We start from the raw sequence: 17,980 nt of genomic DNA on the forward strand, positions 1-17,980 counted from the left end.
GGTGGCGAGCGGGGAAAACGATCCTGTGGCCGCCGTGCCGGGCTGCCTGCGAGCTCCTGAAATGCCCTCGCTCAGAGGAGTCACCGCGCTGTCGGGTGCCGTCTGGGGGGCTCCTGTGTATTTATTTATTTATTTATTTAATATGTGGAGAATGTCATTTATTCTGTGTTACTTCTCTCTGTGGAAGGGGAAAACCCCTCCCCCTCCAGCGAGCAAGCGCAGAGGAACTTCCTTAGTTTTGTCAAAGCCTCTTCCTGCTTTCGGGCTTTTATACCTTATAAGGCAGTTTTCAGTGTCAAACCTGAACCAAATCCGTTTTAGAAACTCTTCTTTTTATTTAGCAGCTACCAGATGATGAAGAGAATGCGGTGCCAGTGATACATAGCATAAAAAGTGATTCGGGAGAAGGCCCGGGAGATTCAGACTCCCTTTTCCGCCGTGGCATGGCTCCTGGAGGCTTGGGGTTGGGGAGCAAGCCCGTAGAGGTGTCTGTAGGAAGCCAGCCTGGAAGGGTTACGTGGTACCGCTTACAGGAGCGCTCTCAGGAAGTGAAAACCGCTCTGTGACCTGCTGTTTGCGGTGTGATTTTAAAGATGAAATATTTCATTTTAGGCATTATGCATGGGCTTTTACTGGAAAGGAAAGTATTGGTACATTTTCAAGACTCTCTAGCTAGCACTGATGGCATGCTGATTCTTTAACTTATCTTTTTCTTTCACTTCTTATCCATCTTGCTAAAAATAGTCAAAGAAATTTCTCAGTGACTGCAGTGTAGGTACAAATATTTACAGTACTCTGAAAGGGCATGTTCTTTGGAAATCCAGGCACTTGTTTTTTGAAAGCATATGCTTATCTTCTCTTCAAGAGAATCTATTTGGTGTAGGACATTAATAAATTGGTCTTCAAGAAGAGCAGGCATATATGTATCTATAAGGTATGCATGTTTAACGGCTGTATGAACAAGTCATATCTGTAACTAAAACCTTGAATTTTGTGGGATGAAGGAACAGCGGGAATGAGAGTGTGTAGCTGAGTGTAATGGAAGCATATGTGAGTTTAACATGATGTGTATATGCATTGTTTATCTTTCAAAACAAAAGATCTGCAATGTACTCTGCCACATGCTCTAGAGGCTTTTTCCCGTCCTACATGTTTGTGCATTGCAAGTAGTCCCATTAAAGTCAGTAATTATGCCTTTATAGGTTTGCAAAATGTGACCACTGGAGTAGAGAGATCACTTAGAGCTTTCAGTGATGCCAAGCAGGAACAGCATGCTAGCATATAGCTGCGTAAGAAATGACTTTGTTTTTTTAATGTGAGAGGTATACTGAGGGACCTGAGTGTTAAAGCAAATGTTCCTGGGGAAGATCTGTACCCCATTAATCAGCTTCAGTGCATAGGGCATACTCTGTAACGTTCTTGGATATGATGTTAACCAAGTCTTGCTCCTGTTTTATTTATTTCCCCCCAGTCTTCAAAGATCTCTCAAAGATACTGTTTTATTGTGCACCTGTATTTTTTTTTTTTTTTTTAACATAGCCCAACCTATTCTGCTTTCCAGGCTTTTCCTTTCTGGTGCACTTCATAGTCCGAGGTGGTTCTTCCCTGATGTTCTGCTTCAGGAAACTGGGGGCAAAGATTTTTAGCGTTGGAAACATTACAGAGTGTTGGGGTTGTTGGAATTCATTGATTTCGGTAGACAAAGATATAAAGTGGTGAATTGACAAAGGAAGAATCCAATACTTGAGATAAATAAAGAACAGGTGGGTGGTAGTGCAGTGGGATGTGATAGCATAATCATGCTCATAGCTTTTTTTTTTTTTCTAATTGGTGCAGCCCTCCCAGCCCATCTCATTTTTTGTGTATAAGCAAGAACACGACGCATAAATTATGCCAGCTTTGTGCAGATCAGTTGAGGTCTCACCTACAGTACTGTCTTGTCTACCAAAATGAAAGAAAGCAGACAAACTGAAGATAGCCCCTGAAAACAGGAAAAGGTTTTGAAAATACAACCAAAGCAGAAAGTTTGAAAGGAACTGCCTTGTTTAGAACAGGCCAGGCTTTAAAAGTGCACAACTTTTCCAATCAGTAGGGTTTTTTTAGAGGGAGGGGATGATAATTAATTTACAGTCCAAGGAGAATATACCTTAATCAGCAAAAGGGCAGATGTAAGAGAGGTGTTAAGGGTGTCTTCCTACGTGTTTTGTGCATGTAGCCACAGGTTCAGTTTGTTGATCTGAGTGACTTCTTTTTGTGTGTGTGTGTGTCTTCACCTTTGCCAGCTAAGATCGAGAGGAAGGAGATGGATAAGAAAGGTAGCAGAGTTGTGCTTGTCAGCATCAAGCCTGCACAGATTAGACAAATTTTAAGAACCTCTTTCAAAGCATAAAGAGACCAAAGCACAGAAGAGGTTGGGGAGATCATGTGATCCCATTGTTTGAGGTTTTAGCAGGTTAGTCAGACTTTTTAGGGATCATCCAAGTGCATGCCATACAGCTGGAGCTGGCAAATCGGTGAAGTCAGTGTCATGGCAATCAGATTATGGGTGCAGCAAAAATTCTTCCAGTGTTACATTTGTTTTCTTGAAATTTGCATTCTTTACTTAAGCAAACCTGATATCTAGAAAATAAGGTAATAGATACCTAGTAAGAGCAGGTAAATACTGTGAATGGGGCTTACTTTAGGCTGGCGTATCTAAGGATTACATGCATTTTAAAATAAAAATACAAAAAAAAGAAAACTAGCGTGGAATTATTTCCATGAAGTATATGAACAACACGTCAAAGAAAGAAGAAGGCTCTTACTCATTTTTTAATCTCAGTAGGCTGCAGACTTTTCCTCTGTGCCTTTTTGGGTATTTGAATAGTTCTTGCTGCCTGTTCTACAGGCGAACACAGCACAGCCTGCAAGTTATGATTAAAAGCTCTTCCTGTGCCACTTCAGAATTTAGCTTGATTAGGTTGACAAGTAGATTTTAGCTGTGTCTTTCTGTGTGAATGCTTTTTTTTTTTTTTCCTTAGTATAAACTTCTATAACACTGAATTAGCTCATTTGGGATGACAGATAATTGCAAGTGTTCAAATTAATGGCTCTTCAGCTGAGTTGAAGTAAGTGGCTGTGTAACCTACTGCAGTTCCAAAATGAGAACTTAATTTTAGCAAAGAAAGTGATTTAAAGAAAAGTACTTGTATTTTCTGTATCTAAACTTTCCCTTTTTTATAGGCTTGTGTGCAGTTTTTCTGTGGCTGTCAGTTGGATCCATCACCAATCAATACTTGAGTGTCGTAGGTGGCCAATTTCTCTGATGTACCCCAGATTCTTTTGTCAGTAGGGTCAGTATGTTGGTTAGCCTTCTCTTGAGTAAATTGGCTATGTGACTGTGTGAAAAAAAAAAAAAATTCTGTTGTCTCACATCTTGCTTTCTTATATCTCTTTTCATATGCCAAGCTAAACCCCTTTTTCACTTCCCTTACACAGGTTACAAAAATGGGTGTGTTTTGGTTTTTCTCTTCCTTCTTTCCTGAATACTAGGGGAGAATAAAAGGTTTCAGAGTTGGCTGGAGAAAGCCCCGCTGTTTGTGGTAGGAGCATGAGAGTCTGTCGAAACCTCACAGCAGTCTGGGTTCCCTCTGAGCTGAGAGCCTGGAAAATTGAGGCTGCTCAGGATTTCCAAGCTTTCTTGACATGAAGTTGCAAACTGTTCTTTGGAATGAGTCACATCTCTGAGAGTTTCTTGGCTGTTCAGTTTCTATAACCAGTTTTGCTGTAAATGAAAGAAGGATAAACTTGGGCACGTGAAAGCTCAGAGAAGCCAGAATCCTGGCCGGTGCTCGGGTGGTGTGTGCAGTGGAGCGAGCTTTGCATTGGGGGACTTCTCTACAAATCCTACTTCTCTAGTTAATCTTAGTGCAACACCTGTATAGCTTCATATTCTTAAGTAGAGTGAAATATTTATGGGTTGAGTGTCCTCTGATGTGAGAAGTTATGACAGAATTATGTTGTTCTCTTTCTCTTCTGGGTTTTGACCTGGTAGTGTAAATGAGTACAAGATCCATAAAAAGCTAATAATCTTCAATAGCAGCAGATACGTGAGATGAGAAATCCAGTCCTATTAAAGCAAGGTAAGGAGAAGTAACAGCCTGTATTTTGTTTGCTCTGTAACTTTTTTAGTATCTTATACTGGACCTTGAAATGATTTTTCTTTCCTAATGTTCCAAACATAGGATTTTCAAATCATAACTTCTATTGAGTACAAATATTTCAGCACTCTGATGTTCTTGCAGTTAATATTTCAATTGGATATCTTGTCATGACCTTTCATGGGTTCCAGTCTTCATGAAAACGTTCTCTTTTGGGATGAATTTTCTCTATGTTGTCTCATCCCAGAAGTAATTTTTCAGTATGGAAAGCATGAACAAAATAATTCCTTAATGGAATATGGAAAAAATACTCTTCCAGGATTTTAAGAGTTTCTCTTGCTTGCCAGTAGCTGAAGTGGTTAGGGGGGGAGGGGGAAATGCTTCGTCCTTAACACGGAAAAAGGAGTAGTGCTAGATGGAGAGTTGTGGTTTAATATATGTTTTTTTTTAATAATTGCAAATAGGTTTCTGAAGACCCATGATGACCTGTGGTGTCTCTTAAATGATTCTAATACATCACAGTCCATGTTGTAACACTAAATGCACAGAGCATACAATATAACTAGGAATAATAGGAATTCAGTTAGGAATATATATATTACTATACACACACATATATATATTTTGGAATTCCGTTATAGGAGTCAGTTTATATCTTATTGGAATGCATGTCAGAAGCCATCCAAGATGCTTGGATGCACCTTCCAGTCCTTCTGTTTCTGCTTTTCTTTTCCTGTGTCCCACTTATGCTTGAGATATATATATATATTAAAAAAAAGCGGGGGGTGGGGGTTGGGGGACACACGGACGGATGGCATTTCTGAGTAGAGGACAAACCCACTTGCACCCATGGGTTGAATCTGTAAAGTTATTGATAAATGGGCCACCTTCTACGTGCAGCAGAGCTCCTACTCGTGCGTGCGGGGCAACTTGCGCAGTCGCTGAGACCGGAGTGTGGCCCTGGTTGTGAGGAAAGGTTTGAGGGAGGGTAGGGTTGTGGCTGTGCATGGGTGGGACAGGCCAGGTTCCCTTCTTGTTTCTTGGTCGTTGTGTAGTACCTAGCTTGAACATTCTGCCCAAAAAGTATGTTGATTGCATGAGTCTGATGGATATTTGCTTGTATAAATGAGTTGAAAATACAGCTTCTAGGAGTTCAGAAATACTGTACAAGTTCCTGTGTAGTAATCCATCCTCTGTATTATTTTATAGGCACACATAAGAAACTTTGCAGTTGGTCTTTTAGATCATGCAATTTAAAAGTTTCAACATAATGTTTCAACATTTAGTTTCATCATTGTAGACTTTCTTTGGGAAATGTAAAAATGCTTCGACAATTTCAAACAAACTATTTTTTTTTAAACTTTAATTTTGGACAAACATTCTTCATTTAAAGACTTTAAGGAGAAAATGTTAAATTTAAAGGTGAAATAACTAAAATCATATTTCGGTTTAACCCCAATGAAATTCATAAGTCCTGCTCTGCATAGGAAAAGGAATCTCTATTGCTTTAATTTTTGGTTTGTTTAATCACTGAACTAAAATATATTTACATGTATTGATCTAACAAAAATTATCCTTGGGTAGATGCTTAAAAATACCAATGTGATTGCAAACTTGTTAGTGTCCATAGCAGGATTATTTTAACCATGAAAATGAAGCATCTGTCCTTTCCAGGTGTGCTTTTTTTAAAAAAAAATCACTTGTCAGGGAGGTTTATATCCAAAATTGAAAAAGTCGTCATTTCATCCACTGACTTAATGTAGGCTATAACATAAATCAATTTTTTTCTTTTTGTTCTGATCATGAGTTTGCATTTTTAGGACTAGACATGGAAAAACTCTAGATAAATTTAGATTCCCACCCCCCCCACCCCCCCCCGGGGTTTCCTTTTTCTCTTTATTATTCTCTTGTGGCCATTGCAAGTGTTTGCAGCTGGGCACAGGATGTTTTGGCATGCTCAGTCTGTAGAGAGCAAGATGCAGACAGGAGGTTGTCTGTTGATACTTTATTTTCGTTGTACCCTGCTATCAATGAATGAATCAAAATTTTAATTCTTTAGTTGATGCAGTATCTCTTATTTATCTATTTTTTCCATATAAGCATTGTATTTGTCATGACTTGCCTTAGATTTATCATGCTGTTTATCATCTGCAAGAGCTTTCACAATATGACTGCTTGCATATTTGCAGTCACACTTCAGAATCTTAGTGATCTTATTAAATGAAAGCTGCTTTTTATATTAAGCAAAATTCAGTGGTATGTCTTTGTCCACAGCCTAGTGGGGCATTTTTTTCTACAAGACAACTGTTTCTGATTGGAAGCCGTCTTTTATTAGAAGCATGGTGTAACATGATAAATATGTAAACTGGTGTTTTAATGCAAGTCTATTCTTGATGGAAAACATTTGGTTACCTACTGAAATGCTGAAGTGGTAACCGGTGTACTGGGCAGATTGGAAGTGTGCCGAGAGTCTCCTGCAGTGCTTGCTGTGTGCTCCTTCTCTCCTGTCCGTGCTCTACCTATTTGGTTTCATCTTACCCTCTGCTCAGATTGGTGTGATTGGGGCGATAGTGTAGTAGCTATTGATTCAAAGCTGAAGCTCTCAAGTGCTGAAACTGTGCAAATAGTAAGCACAAATGCTCAGCTTCTTAAAATGTAGAATAACTTTACAGTTTTAGCCACTGTATTGCATTTGTTTGGAAAAACTTCCAAGTGAAGTGAGGTTTATATCAGCTCTGGCTCTTTCTGTATCATATGACTCAAATTTTGCCTATTTCTTCAAGTGCAAGATTTTGTTTACCTGGAAATCGTGTATTGGTTCAATTGATCCCTCTTTGTTTTCTCTTGAAAAGTATGTATAGTTAATACTATACGTTATACTATATATAAAAGTTTATACTTTCTCTTGAAAAATATGTATAATTAATCTATTCTTTTGGGTTTTTTCCTTCCTGATAAATGTCTGTGCAATGTCAGCTCATTTTGGGCAAATGATGTAGAAAGTTGCCAAATTAATGTCCCTCTCATAATAAGTAATTTATACTATTAAGTAATTAGTCATGCAGACTTCCAAACTTTTGAGGCATTCCTTCTTTGTTATTTGGAAATATCACATGCTCAGAAAACTTGCATAAAAATTAAATATAAATTTATTAAGAAACCTAGCAGTATAGGTTAGTATTGTGGGGGTGTGGTGTAACACAGAGGCACTGTTAAGACACTTGTTAAAATGAATTAGTCTAGAAGTCTCAAAGCAAGCAGTAAGTAAAAAGAGAGCATTCTGCTTTTGCCAACACAAACTACTTTCATTATACACAAAGATAATATCCAAAGCCATTTGCTCTTCTTACTTTGAGAAAAATGTAGTCAAAGGAAAGCTAACTTTATTTTCTGTGTTAAAGTACATGTCAGCATTAAATATTTGAAATTGATTTTACAAATATGAATAAAATTGACTAGGATTACAAATTTAGGTGGTAATATCAGAATGCCTGAATTGGATTTTGTTAGTCTTAAGCACTTAAATATGGGCTGGTTTTCAAGTACACTTTTCATGACTCAGTCATAAGCTAGACTGTTTTGGTAATAAATGCATCTTATCTTCCTGTTTACTTTTAGGAGAAGACAACTTCTCCAGAGTCAAGCTATCAATGCTGTTGTTTGTTTATGTTTTTAAAGTTTTGACGCAAGTAAACATAGAGCAAATTTGAAAGTCGCTTCTCTTCTACTCCATCCAAATGTTAGTAAAATTAGAAGCTGCACAATGTGGTAGCTTCCTCTGTTCTCCAGACTGGTGTAAAAACTGTCACCTGGAGACTCTTATTGCAATGTGTGTGAATTTATTCTGAAAGCTGTGTAGCACAGGCTGCTCTTGCCTCCATGTTCCTCTTAGTCACGCACCTAGAGGGTTCCGGTCTGGCTATTTGTGGCCATGACTTTGCGGTTTTTTGCTACCCATTTTAGCTAGATTTTACTAGCAAGCATTACAGTCATGTCTGTGCTTTGAGTTGTAGATGTAGCTGCTGATAAAAAGCAGCACTGGATAAATATTCTAGACAAAAAATATAGATACTTTTAAAGATAAGTTAACCTTTTTTAGAGGCTTGTTTTTTTTCTATGTGGGAAAGAAATGTTTGTTAGAAGCGTTTCTCTTTCAAGCTGCTTTTGAGCTTACTTTTTAAATTGCACACCACTTCAATCTGCTTATGGTTTGTTTTACTGTGACAGTTACAGTATGTGGCGAAGAAGTATTTGTTGTTAAGGTGAAAGTTGTTGTTTGAGTGGACTGATATTTTTCAGGGGAAATATTGTAAGAAAGTAGTTTCAGATACACAGTAATGCAGTTAATTCCAAGACCAAGGTTGCATACTGCCAGATTTGTAACACCTCTGGTGTCTAGGGGTCCCATATGTCTTTGAAATATCCCCTTTTATCATCCCTTGATGGGTCTCATCTGCAGCTTAGCAAGATTCTTCATCTGAGAGCACTTGTAATCTTGCATGCTTTTTCCATTTATAGAGCTAATTCTTTGGTTACTTAAAACATTTTTGATCAACAAGTGTGTTAAAACTTGACAGAAGCAGTTCCTATTTAAAAATGCAAATTAGTGATGTGTAAAAGGTAATATATATTAGCTAAAGATATAAAAATATGAAAGGCATGACTCATTTCAAAGTCTTTTGCTATCTTGTGTTTTATCAAGGACATTTGAAAAGAGATAGTAAACTAATTTATTAATACAAGTCCCATTTTCCTAATATAATCGGTTCCTTCAGGGACTGCTGATCTGCTGCTGCTTAACCAATTTGCACCCGATGCTAGAGCTGGGACCTTTTTTAAAGGGGCAGGATGGCTTTCCTCTTCCACCATCATTTTCTCATTATTTCACTTTATGGGGATTTGGAAAGTAAATACTCCCTAGGCTTTTCAGTCTCATCTGGTGTACAACAAGGGTGACAGAAGAAAAGCAAAAAATAAAACCAGACGTTTGTTCAGGCTTTTCAGTAATATGAGGCTCTATATATGAAGACTAAGGGCTTGTCCATGTTTCAGAAGTTTTCCACATCTTTTTAAAGCAGTTTTGTTATCTAAAGACATCAGACAGGAAAAACACTGTATCTTTCTTATAAATTCTATCTACGTAGAATTTATCCAGTTAAAACAGGAAAGGATATTAAGCCCTTTTTGGTGCAGTCTTTTGATGGACAGACCATCTGTAAGGAGCTGGGGATTGAAGAGCAGAATCCCTTTCCATTCTGTTTAAAAACTTGGAGTTTTTGCCATTTGATTTATTTTATGCCTTTTTGAATATATTACCACGTGTCTGTGTCCTCCTTAGAATCTCCACAGTTTCTGAGCTTTTCTGTAGTGCCTTCTACAACCTGCTCACTTAATTACAATTTTCCTAGAGTTAAGGTAACTTAGCCAGCAATGAATTTTGCTGCTATATGCACACCTATAACAAAGAATTTACATGCTTCAGCGAACTTAAGTTGCATCTGCACTATCTTGCATGCCTTCACACAGTGGCCTGCTGTGAAACTATGAAATTGTAAAATAACCTTTTTTCATTTTGTATCTTTTATCTTGAGCCATTCATAATAATGTTATTTCCTTAATAGTAATTTAAAGGTGTAAGTAATGCTTGAAATTTCATAAGTTGAAGTATTAAAGAAAAGTACTCTTTTGTGCAATCGTTTTAACTGTTCCTCTGTAAAATTTGTTATGCGGCAAAGTGTCAAGCTATGATGGAGGAGATATGCATAAACAAAGTTTATTTTAGCAAGCAGATTCACGTACAAATATTATAATGGTCCTTGCTGGTGTTGAAGCAGTATATATGGAGAATTTACTGCTGTGGTGTCTTGAGAGAAGTGAGGTTGTGAGATTGGATTTAAATGGCAAGATGGTTTGCACACCATGCTAATGAAGGCAATTCATGTGCAAAGGCAACAGACTTCATAAGATTCTTCTTCTTTAAGATCCAAAGAAATTGCCCCATGCAGCCTTTTTCTCAGTTAAATTCTTTGGTTTAGACCCACGAAGGAGCTTCAGAAAGCTGTGGAGTGAAATCCAGGTTGGTGCATTTGGCTGCTCAGCACAGGATTTGGAGACGCTACCATGTAAGTGGGAATTGTCTAAGCAGGACAACAGAAATGCCAGGGTGCATTTGAAATTTCCAGGTCGAGGGCATCTGGTTTCAAACTGTAGTAAAATAGTTTAATCAAATAATGATTCCCAGGCCTGAAACTCCTGGGCTCTGGTATCAGTATTGCATTCAGAAATTAGCAGGGATTACTTCTTTTAAACCACCCATCTTCTACTGTTTCTTTTAAGTATGCTGTTGCGTGAAGTTGTTAACGTGTGGTGATAACTTTTGACTCCCATTGGCACAACATCACTTGGAAAACTCAAAGTTTCTTCCAGGAAGCAGTATGTAGCATGTCTGTAAGGTATCCATATCCATGCCTGTATGGTCATGGAATAAAATAATTAAGCAGTCTTTGGAGTAGGGATCAAAACTCTAATCATACTTCTTCTAAGATGTGTGTTCTGCTACTGGGCAATCGTCTTGCTTTCTGTCTTTGGCCCTCGTTTCTTGGAGTCTTTTCCACATGGTTTCAGGAAAGAAATGCAAAGCACTCTTGCCCCGGGAGAGTTTATGAGCAAATGGCAAGAGGCTCTTACGGGAAATGGGAGATTGGCTCTAAACCCATTTGGATGGAAGAGGATATGCAGTACGGATCTCCTGCTGCCTGAGTAAGTGTGGCACCTTGCAAAAAGGCAGTATCGGCTTACTTTTAAGAATAAAGGCAATTTAACTTTGTGTAAAGCTTAATCCCATCACTGAATGTTAGACTTGCTTGGAGCATGACCCCTTGGACGGGTTCTGCATAGGACTTTGCAGAGGTGTGTTTAGTTAGAGAAACCTTACTGGGCTTGGTGCACAAGCTGTGGTATACGCCAAAGCAGAATTTGAGGACTTACACACACAAGCTAACAAGTATGCTGTACAGGTTACTGTACTTGGGAAGCCCACTGCATCTGCAAGGTAAGATACAAGGCAATAAATGTGTTGCATTTTGAATGAAAGCTTGCACAGAAGGATTGTTGTGGCTCAGGTGGTGGACAGTAATTCAGAAGCATCATGAAGAGACAGCAATTTGATGAACAAAAACCACAAAAAAAGCCCTCTGAAAAAAATATCCTTCAATATATATGTTTGTTTTTCTAACTTTATGCACCTTGAAGGTAAACCAGAAAGAAACCATATTGATGTCAGCCTAGTCCTGACTTTCCTTCCAGAGAGTTTGAGGTTTGTTACTCCCATTACTGCTCCCTCCCCACAGAAGAGTGGTTCTTTTTTTTTGTTTGTTTGTTTTTAAAGTTGCATTGCATCTTTCCAGTGGGGCCAGCGCTGGAGGTACATCTTATTCCTGTTTCTGTGTGCATTTAAAAAACCAAAGTGTCCTACACATGAAATTGCTTTTAGATAGGTCATTAGGAGTAGCTGAGGGGTAGGCTGTAACCTGGATTTGCTCTACAGAAGTTGAAGATCAGGTGACGTTTGTCCTCTAGTGCCCTTCTCTGCTTGTGCTTGGCTAACTCGTGTCTTTGCATGGAGCTGTCAGCAGAATGACAAGGATACGACTCGTGTTGGGCCACCCCATTTCTGTTGTACTCAAAGCAGGTAAACAAATGCATTGCCCATGAAGCAGTTGTCCCCCTATTCCTCATCCTTTTGTTAAAATTGCAGTTCTGCTAGAACTAGGGTGTGTAACTTGGGGGAATAAACTTGGGGGAATATATGCAGAATGACACTTGTGGGCAGGAGAGGAGTGGAGCAAAGGCACGTGGTCATGGTTTGAGGTTTGCAGATGGAGGTTCTGTTAATGACATTCTCATTAAAAGTTCTTACCCTAAGTGCTGTTTCCTTTTGGCTTTAAAATTGTCTGCGTGACTAATATGTAAGTAACCTTCAAGTGGCATTGCTTTCATGTCATAGCCTCAGAAACATCTATTCTAGGTGAGAGAGCACATGTAAGAAATCCCATTAGTGCAGTTGAGAACATTGTGTACAGCCTTTGGGCTGTCCTTCCAGAGATCTCTCAGGCAGCTCAGTACAGAGCTACTTTGCAATTTCAGGGTGTAAGTTTGAAGTGGATGTGACTCTAGAGAGATTTCTCCACTGATAGTTGAGATGTGGATTAGTAGAGTTAACTTAGAAGGAAACTTCATTAGTTGCTACCCCCGCCCCATTTGTGGTATCAATGTCCCCTTGCAAAAAAATCATATTTTGTTTGTCACATCATTGCATCTGCATAGGCCAGAGGATAGCATGTGAGACCCCATTGCCTTTTGGAGAAGACATTGCAGGGAAGTCACTGGGGAATATCAGCACCATATGTATGTATATTGATAGATAGTGTGGGGGTGTGTGTATGTGTATGGTTCTCTTTATACCTACAGGCACGTATGTATCGAGACTTTGTGGGCTGCTTTTGGATACTTTGTAGCTTATCTTCTAAAGTAATTTGAAGGTCATGATTGTCCAACAACGTTTGTTGCCATGTTTGGTTTTTTTTGTTTCTTTTTTTTCTCCTTTTCTACTTCAATGAGCTAGTAGGCCTACAGAAACACTCCATGTGGCTGAACGGGGAGAAATAAAGGAAAACATCTGAATGATCAAGGTTGAATTCAGGTTTTCACTTTTGGGTTTTGTAAATCTGCTCTGTGTTACAGATTTTAATAGAAATCTGCTTATACTTTTATACTCATCTGTATGGTGCCTTGCTCTCTTACTGCAGAGTGCCCCAAATTCAGTGTGGGAAAGCTGAGTTCATGTCTCATTAAATGACATGTGCCTGCCTGTCTCCATGGAAGTCCCTCCTGCCACTCTTCAGTGCTATATAGCAAGCAAGACAAGCTGTGATTTACTGGAAAACTCTGATCCAGTATTGGTACTGCCTTATGATATCTCTAATATCACGATTTTTTTCTGTAGTGGCAGTGAGTGCTGCTCTAAAGAAGACAGGGTGTGCCTCATTCCCCTGTGAATCATACATTAGTCAGACACACTTTGCCCTGTATGAACTGCTTGTAGAAACTGTATACTTGTGAAATCTAGCTTGCCCATGGTATCCTTTTTTTATGTGATTTAAATATTTACTTCAAGTGAAAGTGGTAGAATAGATTTGATCAATCTGAATCAAGCCTCATCTTTGCAAAAGTTAATTTTTAAAAAACCCCACTGTTACTAGATTGTGCATTTGGAGAACTGAAGATTTTTACCAACTTTTATTAATTTTTTAACTTACCTTTTTTGTCTCACCTATCACATTTTTAAACTCCGCTTTAATTCAGGAGTATCTATATATATATGTTTAGTTAAGAAAATCAAGCTTACTGTTTGTGATGTATATTACCATAGTCCCTGGCAGCCCTAGCTACTTGCAGAGCCCCATAGTACCAGTCGCTGTCTGAATCCTGCAGAAGGCTGGCTGTGCCTGCCAGCGTGGAGCTGGAGGGGAGGTCTGAGGCACAAGAGGTAACAGTGGGTCCCTTCCCTGGCCCATGGGTAAGCGGAGGTGGCCTTCCTGATGCGGAAAGGGGAGCGTGGCAAGGAAGTCTTGCTTGGTATACTAGAGGTGTGAAGCCTTGCGTTGGAGACTACGTTGGAGGCTTGTGGCTATAATGCTTTAATATTCAGAGACCAGATGCTATGCGGGTTTTTTCTTTTTTTTTTTTTTTCTTTTTCCTTTTTTGGAAGCCTAAAAGTGGGACCTTTTTTTTTTTTTTATTTTTCCCCATGAGTCAGGAGACTTCTTGCTGAGTAGGCCGTAGTATTTTTATTTATGCTGATTTTATGTCTGAATACGGTCTTTTTATGTAAAATGCATCTTTCATTTGACTGTGTTTCTTTCATTCTGCTGGCTGTGTGTGTGCTGGGCAGTCTCCCTCACCACAAGTAGCTAAGTAGCCTGTTACCTGCAACAGTTTAGCTTTTGTTTTCTTTGAAATACTGAGTTTAATAATCAAACGGTTTTAACTTTTTTCCTTGTTAAAGCACTTCTGATCTAGTTGTAGGTTTATGTAGCCTTCAGGCTCCGAAGTTCCTCTGTAGATTTAGCTTTAAAATACACATGCCACAGTTCCTTATTTGCAGGAGAAGGTAGAGGGAGTGAGTCAATATTTGCTGGTTTTCTTATTAATTTTCTTGTGGAACTAAAAGCCTCTTGAAACATTACAGTTACAGTGAACAGTTTTATTCTGCATGACAGGTTATAGAAGCATCAGATTGTGGAATTCTTGAGGTTTCTTTTAGGAACTAGATATTTAAGAAGAAAATTTTAAAAAATGTGCTTGCTTATAACTTGAATCTGCAAAATCTGAGTTGCACGTCCTGAGTTCAGGCACGTACAGTGCATAATGCTGATCTCTTCATGAGCTATAAATTTATTTCAGGTGTTTAGTTTCTTTTTTTCTTTTCCATTATGTATCTTATTTTGCCAGTGAAGTTTTATATTTCAGTAAATATTACTGCATATGAATATGAAGTCATGTTTTTTTGCATGGTTACTTCCAACTGTTAGTGTGTTAGAGACAAGATGGGTTTTACAGCTTTAAAAATACTTCTCTTGCAAAACATTTTTGGTGTTAGACGAAGTCCTGTGCTAACTACTTTGTTATTTAGGGTGAAAGATACCTTGCTTTTGAGGATAGCATTTCTCCTGGCCCAGCACTAATGTGCACAGTTAATGTCAGCGATAGAAATTGTGTAGGCGTTAGCGGACACGTGAGCAAATTGTGAACCACTGCATTAGTAGTATCACAGCAAAACCTACTGCAGCAGCACTCCTCTTCTAGCCTGTAAAAAATAACCTCTTACTGTATTTGTTGCCAGGCATTTTGCTGTGTTATTGACATAAATTTATGGATTGTTAAAGTTAGTACGGCCTTATACTGCCTAAGATCTTCCAGGTTTATATCCGAGTGCTGAAAAACTGTAGAGGTGCTACTACAGTGTTTCATGCTTTTGCTGATGGTGCTAATTTAGTTAGTACAACTGTCTGACTGTATAAAGAAAACGAGAACTTTGTCATGTCTGTAAAACTTGCGTGTAGGCTGTAACTCTTGAGCGTAGTGTGCATTTTGGTCTGCACATTTTAGAATTTGCCTATGCTATTGTTAACTCTTTTGTAATAAAATTTCTAGCAGCTGGATAGTTTTGGTACTGTGAGTTTTGTAGTTATTTTTCATGAATACATTGGTAATTTCTTCAGTTTTCTTACATCATGACAATGAAAATGATGTATATATCCATAGCACATTCTGGAAATTGTATGGGTGAAGGTGTGTAGTTCTTTTCCTCTTGCTTTCCTTAGTCTTACTAAACATGTTTTCAAGACTGTTTTCCATTTGTTAAATGGAAGTTCTTTTGCTACCACTGTCATTATCGGCTGTCAGTACTTGCCACCTACAATAGTACATTGTGGGAAACATTTGTGAAGTAATGGTGGCCAGCCCTGCCACATGCCCAGCTGGCAGTCCGTGGACAAGGGAATCTTTTCCCCTATAGTTAGCAGTTACAGAAACACTTCTACCACTAACACTTATTATATGAAAATATTTCTGTAGAAATGCTAACTGCTGAGCAGGGAAGAACTACTCTGACTCTAAATTATACTCCTAAGCATTGATAAATTGAATTACATGCTTTGTGTTCTGTAGTAAAATTTTACTAGAGTAGAAGTTGGCAATGATGCTTGATTTGTGGTAGGGACCATTGTTTTACCTTTTAAAAAAGAGAAGTTCTTTGTCAGTTTGGTGGTTTTGTTTTGGTTTTCTTTTGTTTGTTTGTTTTTTTTAAGGAAATTCAGTGGGTCTTTTTGATATGGGAAGAGAGGTATGTTAATTAAAAAAAGGGAGATATCTTTGGTACTTGTGGTATTAAATATTATAACCCGATCTTTTTTGCCTTAATAGGTATACAAAGCTCGGATATGCCGGTAATACTGAACCCCAGTTCATTATTCCTTCATGTAAGTATTTGTTACTTGTGTATGAAAGCTGAAGTTACACTTAAGAGTTTCTGTAACATGCTATGTAAAAAAAACAGTTAAAAATGAGCAACTTGAAAAGACCTCTGAGTGATGACACAGAGTGATAGCATGCCTCTGTTCTGTTTTGCTATGGATGCTCAGTTTAGAAAGATACATTTTTTAAAATGGTATACTAATATTTGAAGTTAATATCTTGGAAATTGAAACCATATTGAAATAGTTGTGTGACTATATTTACTTTTTAGAAGATTTTTCCCTTATTAGGAACTTCTCAGATTAAAGTTTTGTTGATTGTAACTAGAAAAAAAAATTAAAATTGGATGTTTTAATATCTTCAGGGTTTAAAATGTTATACTTCCCAGGTATTCTTCAGTATGACAGCTATGTTACTTAATTTACTGTGTTTTGTAAATAGAACAAGAAAACATTTAATTTGGTTTTTTTTACATGTAAAATTGCTTATTCACTCCCTGTCTTCTGAACTGTTTCTCCCACTTGAAGTGATACAGCTCTACTCTAGAGAGTGGAACTCAATCAGCTTCCTTTAGAAATGCTTCACCTTTTGACCTCCTACACCACTTGGCATTTTGTCATTGTTCGTCTGTGCCAAAGTAGTCACGTATTACATCCTGGTAAAAAGGAATAATTAGTACACCCAGTTTTCCTTATAAATGCAACAGGAAAAGAGCTAGAACTAATAATACTTAAGCATAGTTGCTGTAAAATGAAACCTGATAGTTCAGGCTCTACGTTAATTTTTCTTGAAAACATGCTTAAAAAAGCGATTTTCGTGGAAAACTAAGGTTAATTCATTTAATGCATTCTCCTGTTTTCATCCAAGTGAGAGAATCCTTTCAATCTTTCTTATGTAATTCTTCATTTGTTTGGTATTCCAATTGAATTTCATTTGGTTTACCTCAGTGGCATATGAAATATGCTCTACGGTTTTGTTTTTCACACAAAAACTAGTTTTAACATTAGATTTTTTAAAAAAGTTAACGAACCATTAAAAAAACCTTACATTGCTCTTTAAACTTCATAGCAGTCTTTAAATTAAAAATGGGCAAATGGTTATTTTATTCAATTTTAGATAAATAGAATTTACATACTTTTTCCGCATCTTCAGATTTGGCTTATTTAATTTTAAAATCACTTTCTTGTTCCAAAAAAAGAAAAGAGATATCATGACACTTTAAACAAATTCTGGGAATGAAATTAACTGTCAGATCATTAAGCAGAGAAATTTATACAACAGGGATGCTATTAAAGTAGAAGAGAAAGGGGAGAGATGAGATTTTTTGACAGCTTTTTGATATAGGGTGGTGTATGTTAAAAAAGAAAAAAGTACTCTAGTCTAGATGCTCCTACAGCTGAAATGGTCCTTGACTGCAATTCTCCTAATGAAAAAGGCATTTTTCTCATTTGTACTGTAATCTAAGTTAGATAATTACACTAAGCACGAGTTTGCATTAATCCTCTGCCTTAAATGAAATAAAATAGCACTAGTATAATCCACATTAGAGAAACGAAAATAGAGTATAGCAGTACCTAGTTTCAAAGTAAAATGTTACAAAAAACTGTGGATCTTTTCAAAGCACTTTGGTGTCTTTAATTTCCTTAATATTATCCACAGAGGAAAAATAGTTTGGTTTCTCCTTTGACTTCCAGCAATGGTGGTTGCATGTTATCAATTTGATTCTCTAAAAAATGTTTGCTGTTAAACAGGTTCGAGCAGCATTCCTTCTGCCTTGTTCACTTGCTGCTTATCTTATTCATTCC

The 17,980-nt window shown here is 37.7% G+C and overlaps 1 protein-coding gene across 1 annotated transcript in view; it reads left to right on the plus strand.

The window, feature by feature from the left end:
* Nucleotides 1–344: 344 nt before the first annotated feature.
* Nucleotides 345–17,980, plus strand: part of ACTR3 (ARP3 actin-related protein 3 homolog (yeast)) — a gene marked incomplete at its 5' end in the record, with an annotated part of 32,362 nt that continues 14,726 nt past the window's right edge. The window contains 3 exons of the mRNA XM_009577666.1: nucleotides 345–548; nucleotides 16,010–16,044; nucleotides 16,125–16,180. Coding sequence (XP_009575961.1) covers nucleotides 345–548; nucleotides 16,010–16,044; nucleotides 16,125–16,180 — 295 coding nt within the window. The remainder of the gene's footprint in view (nucleotides 549–16,009; nucleotides 16,045–16,124; nucleotides 16,181–17,980) is intronic.

This window comes from Fulmarus glacialis, unplaced genomic scaffold (genome assembly GCF_000690835.1).
Source record: "Fulmarus glacialis isolate BGI_N327 unplaced genomic scaffold, ASM69083v1 scaffold31105, whole genome shotgun sequence".
NCBI classification, from domain to species: domain Eukaryota; kingdom Metazoa; phylum Chordata; class Aves; order Procellariiformes; family Procellariidae; genus Fulmarus; species Fulmarus glacialis.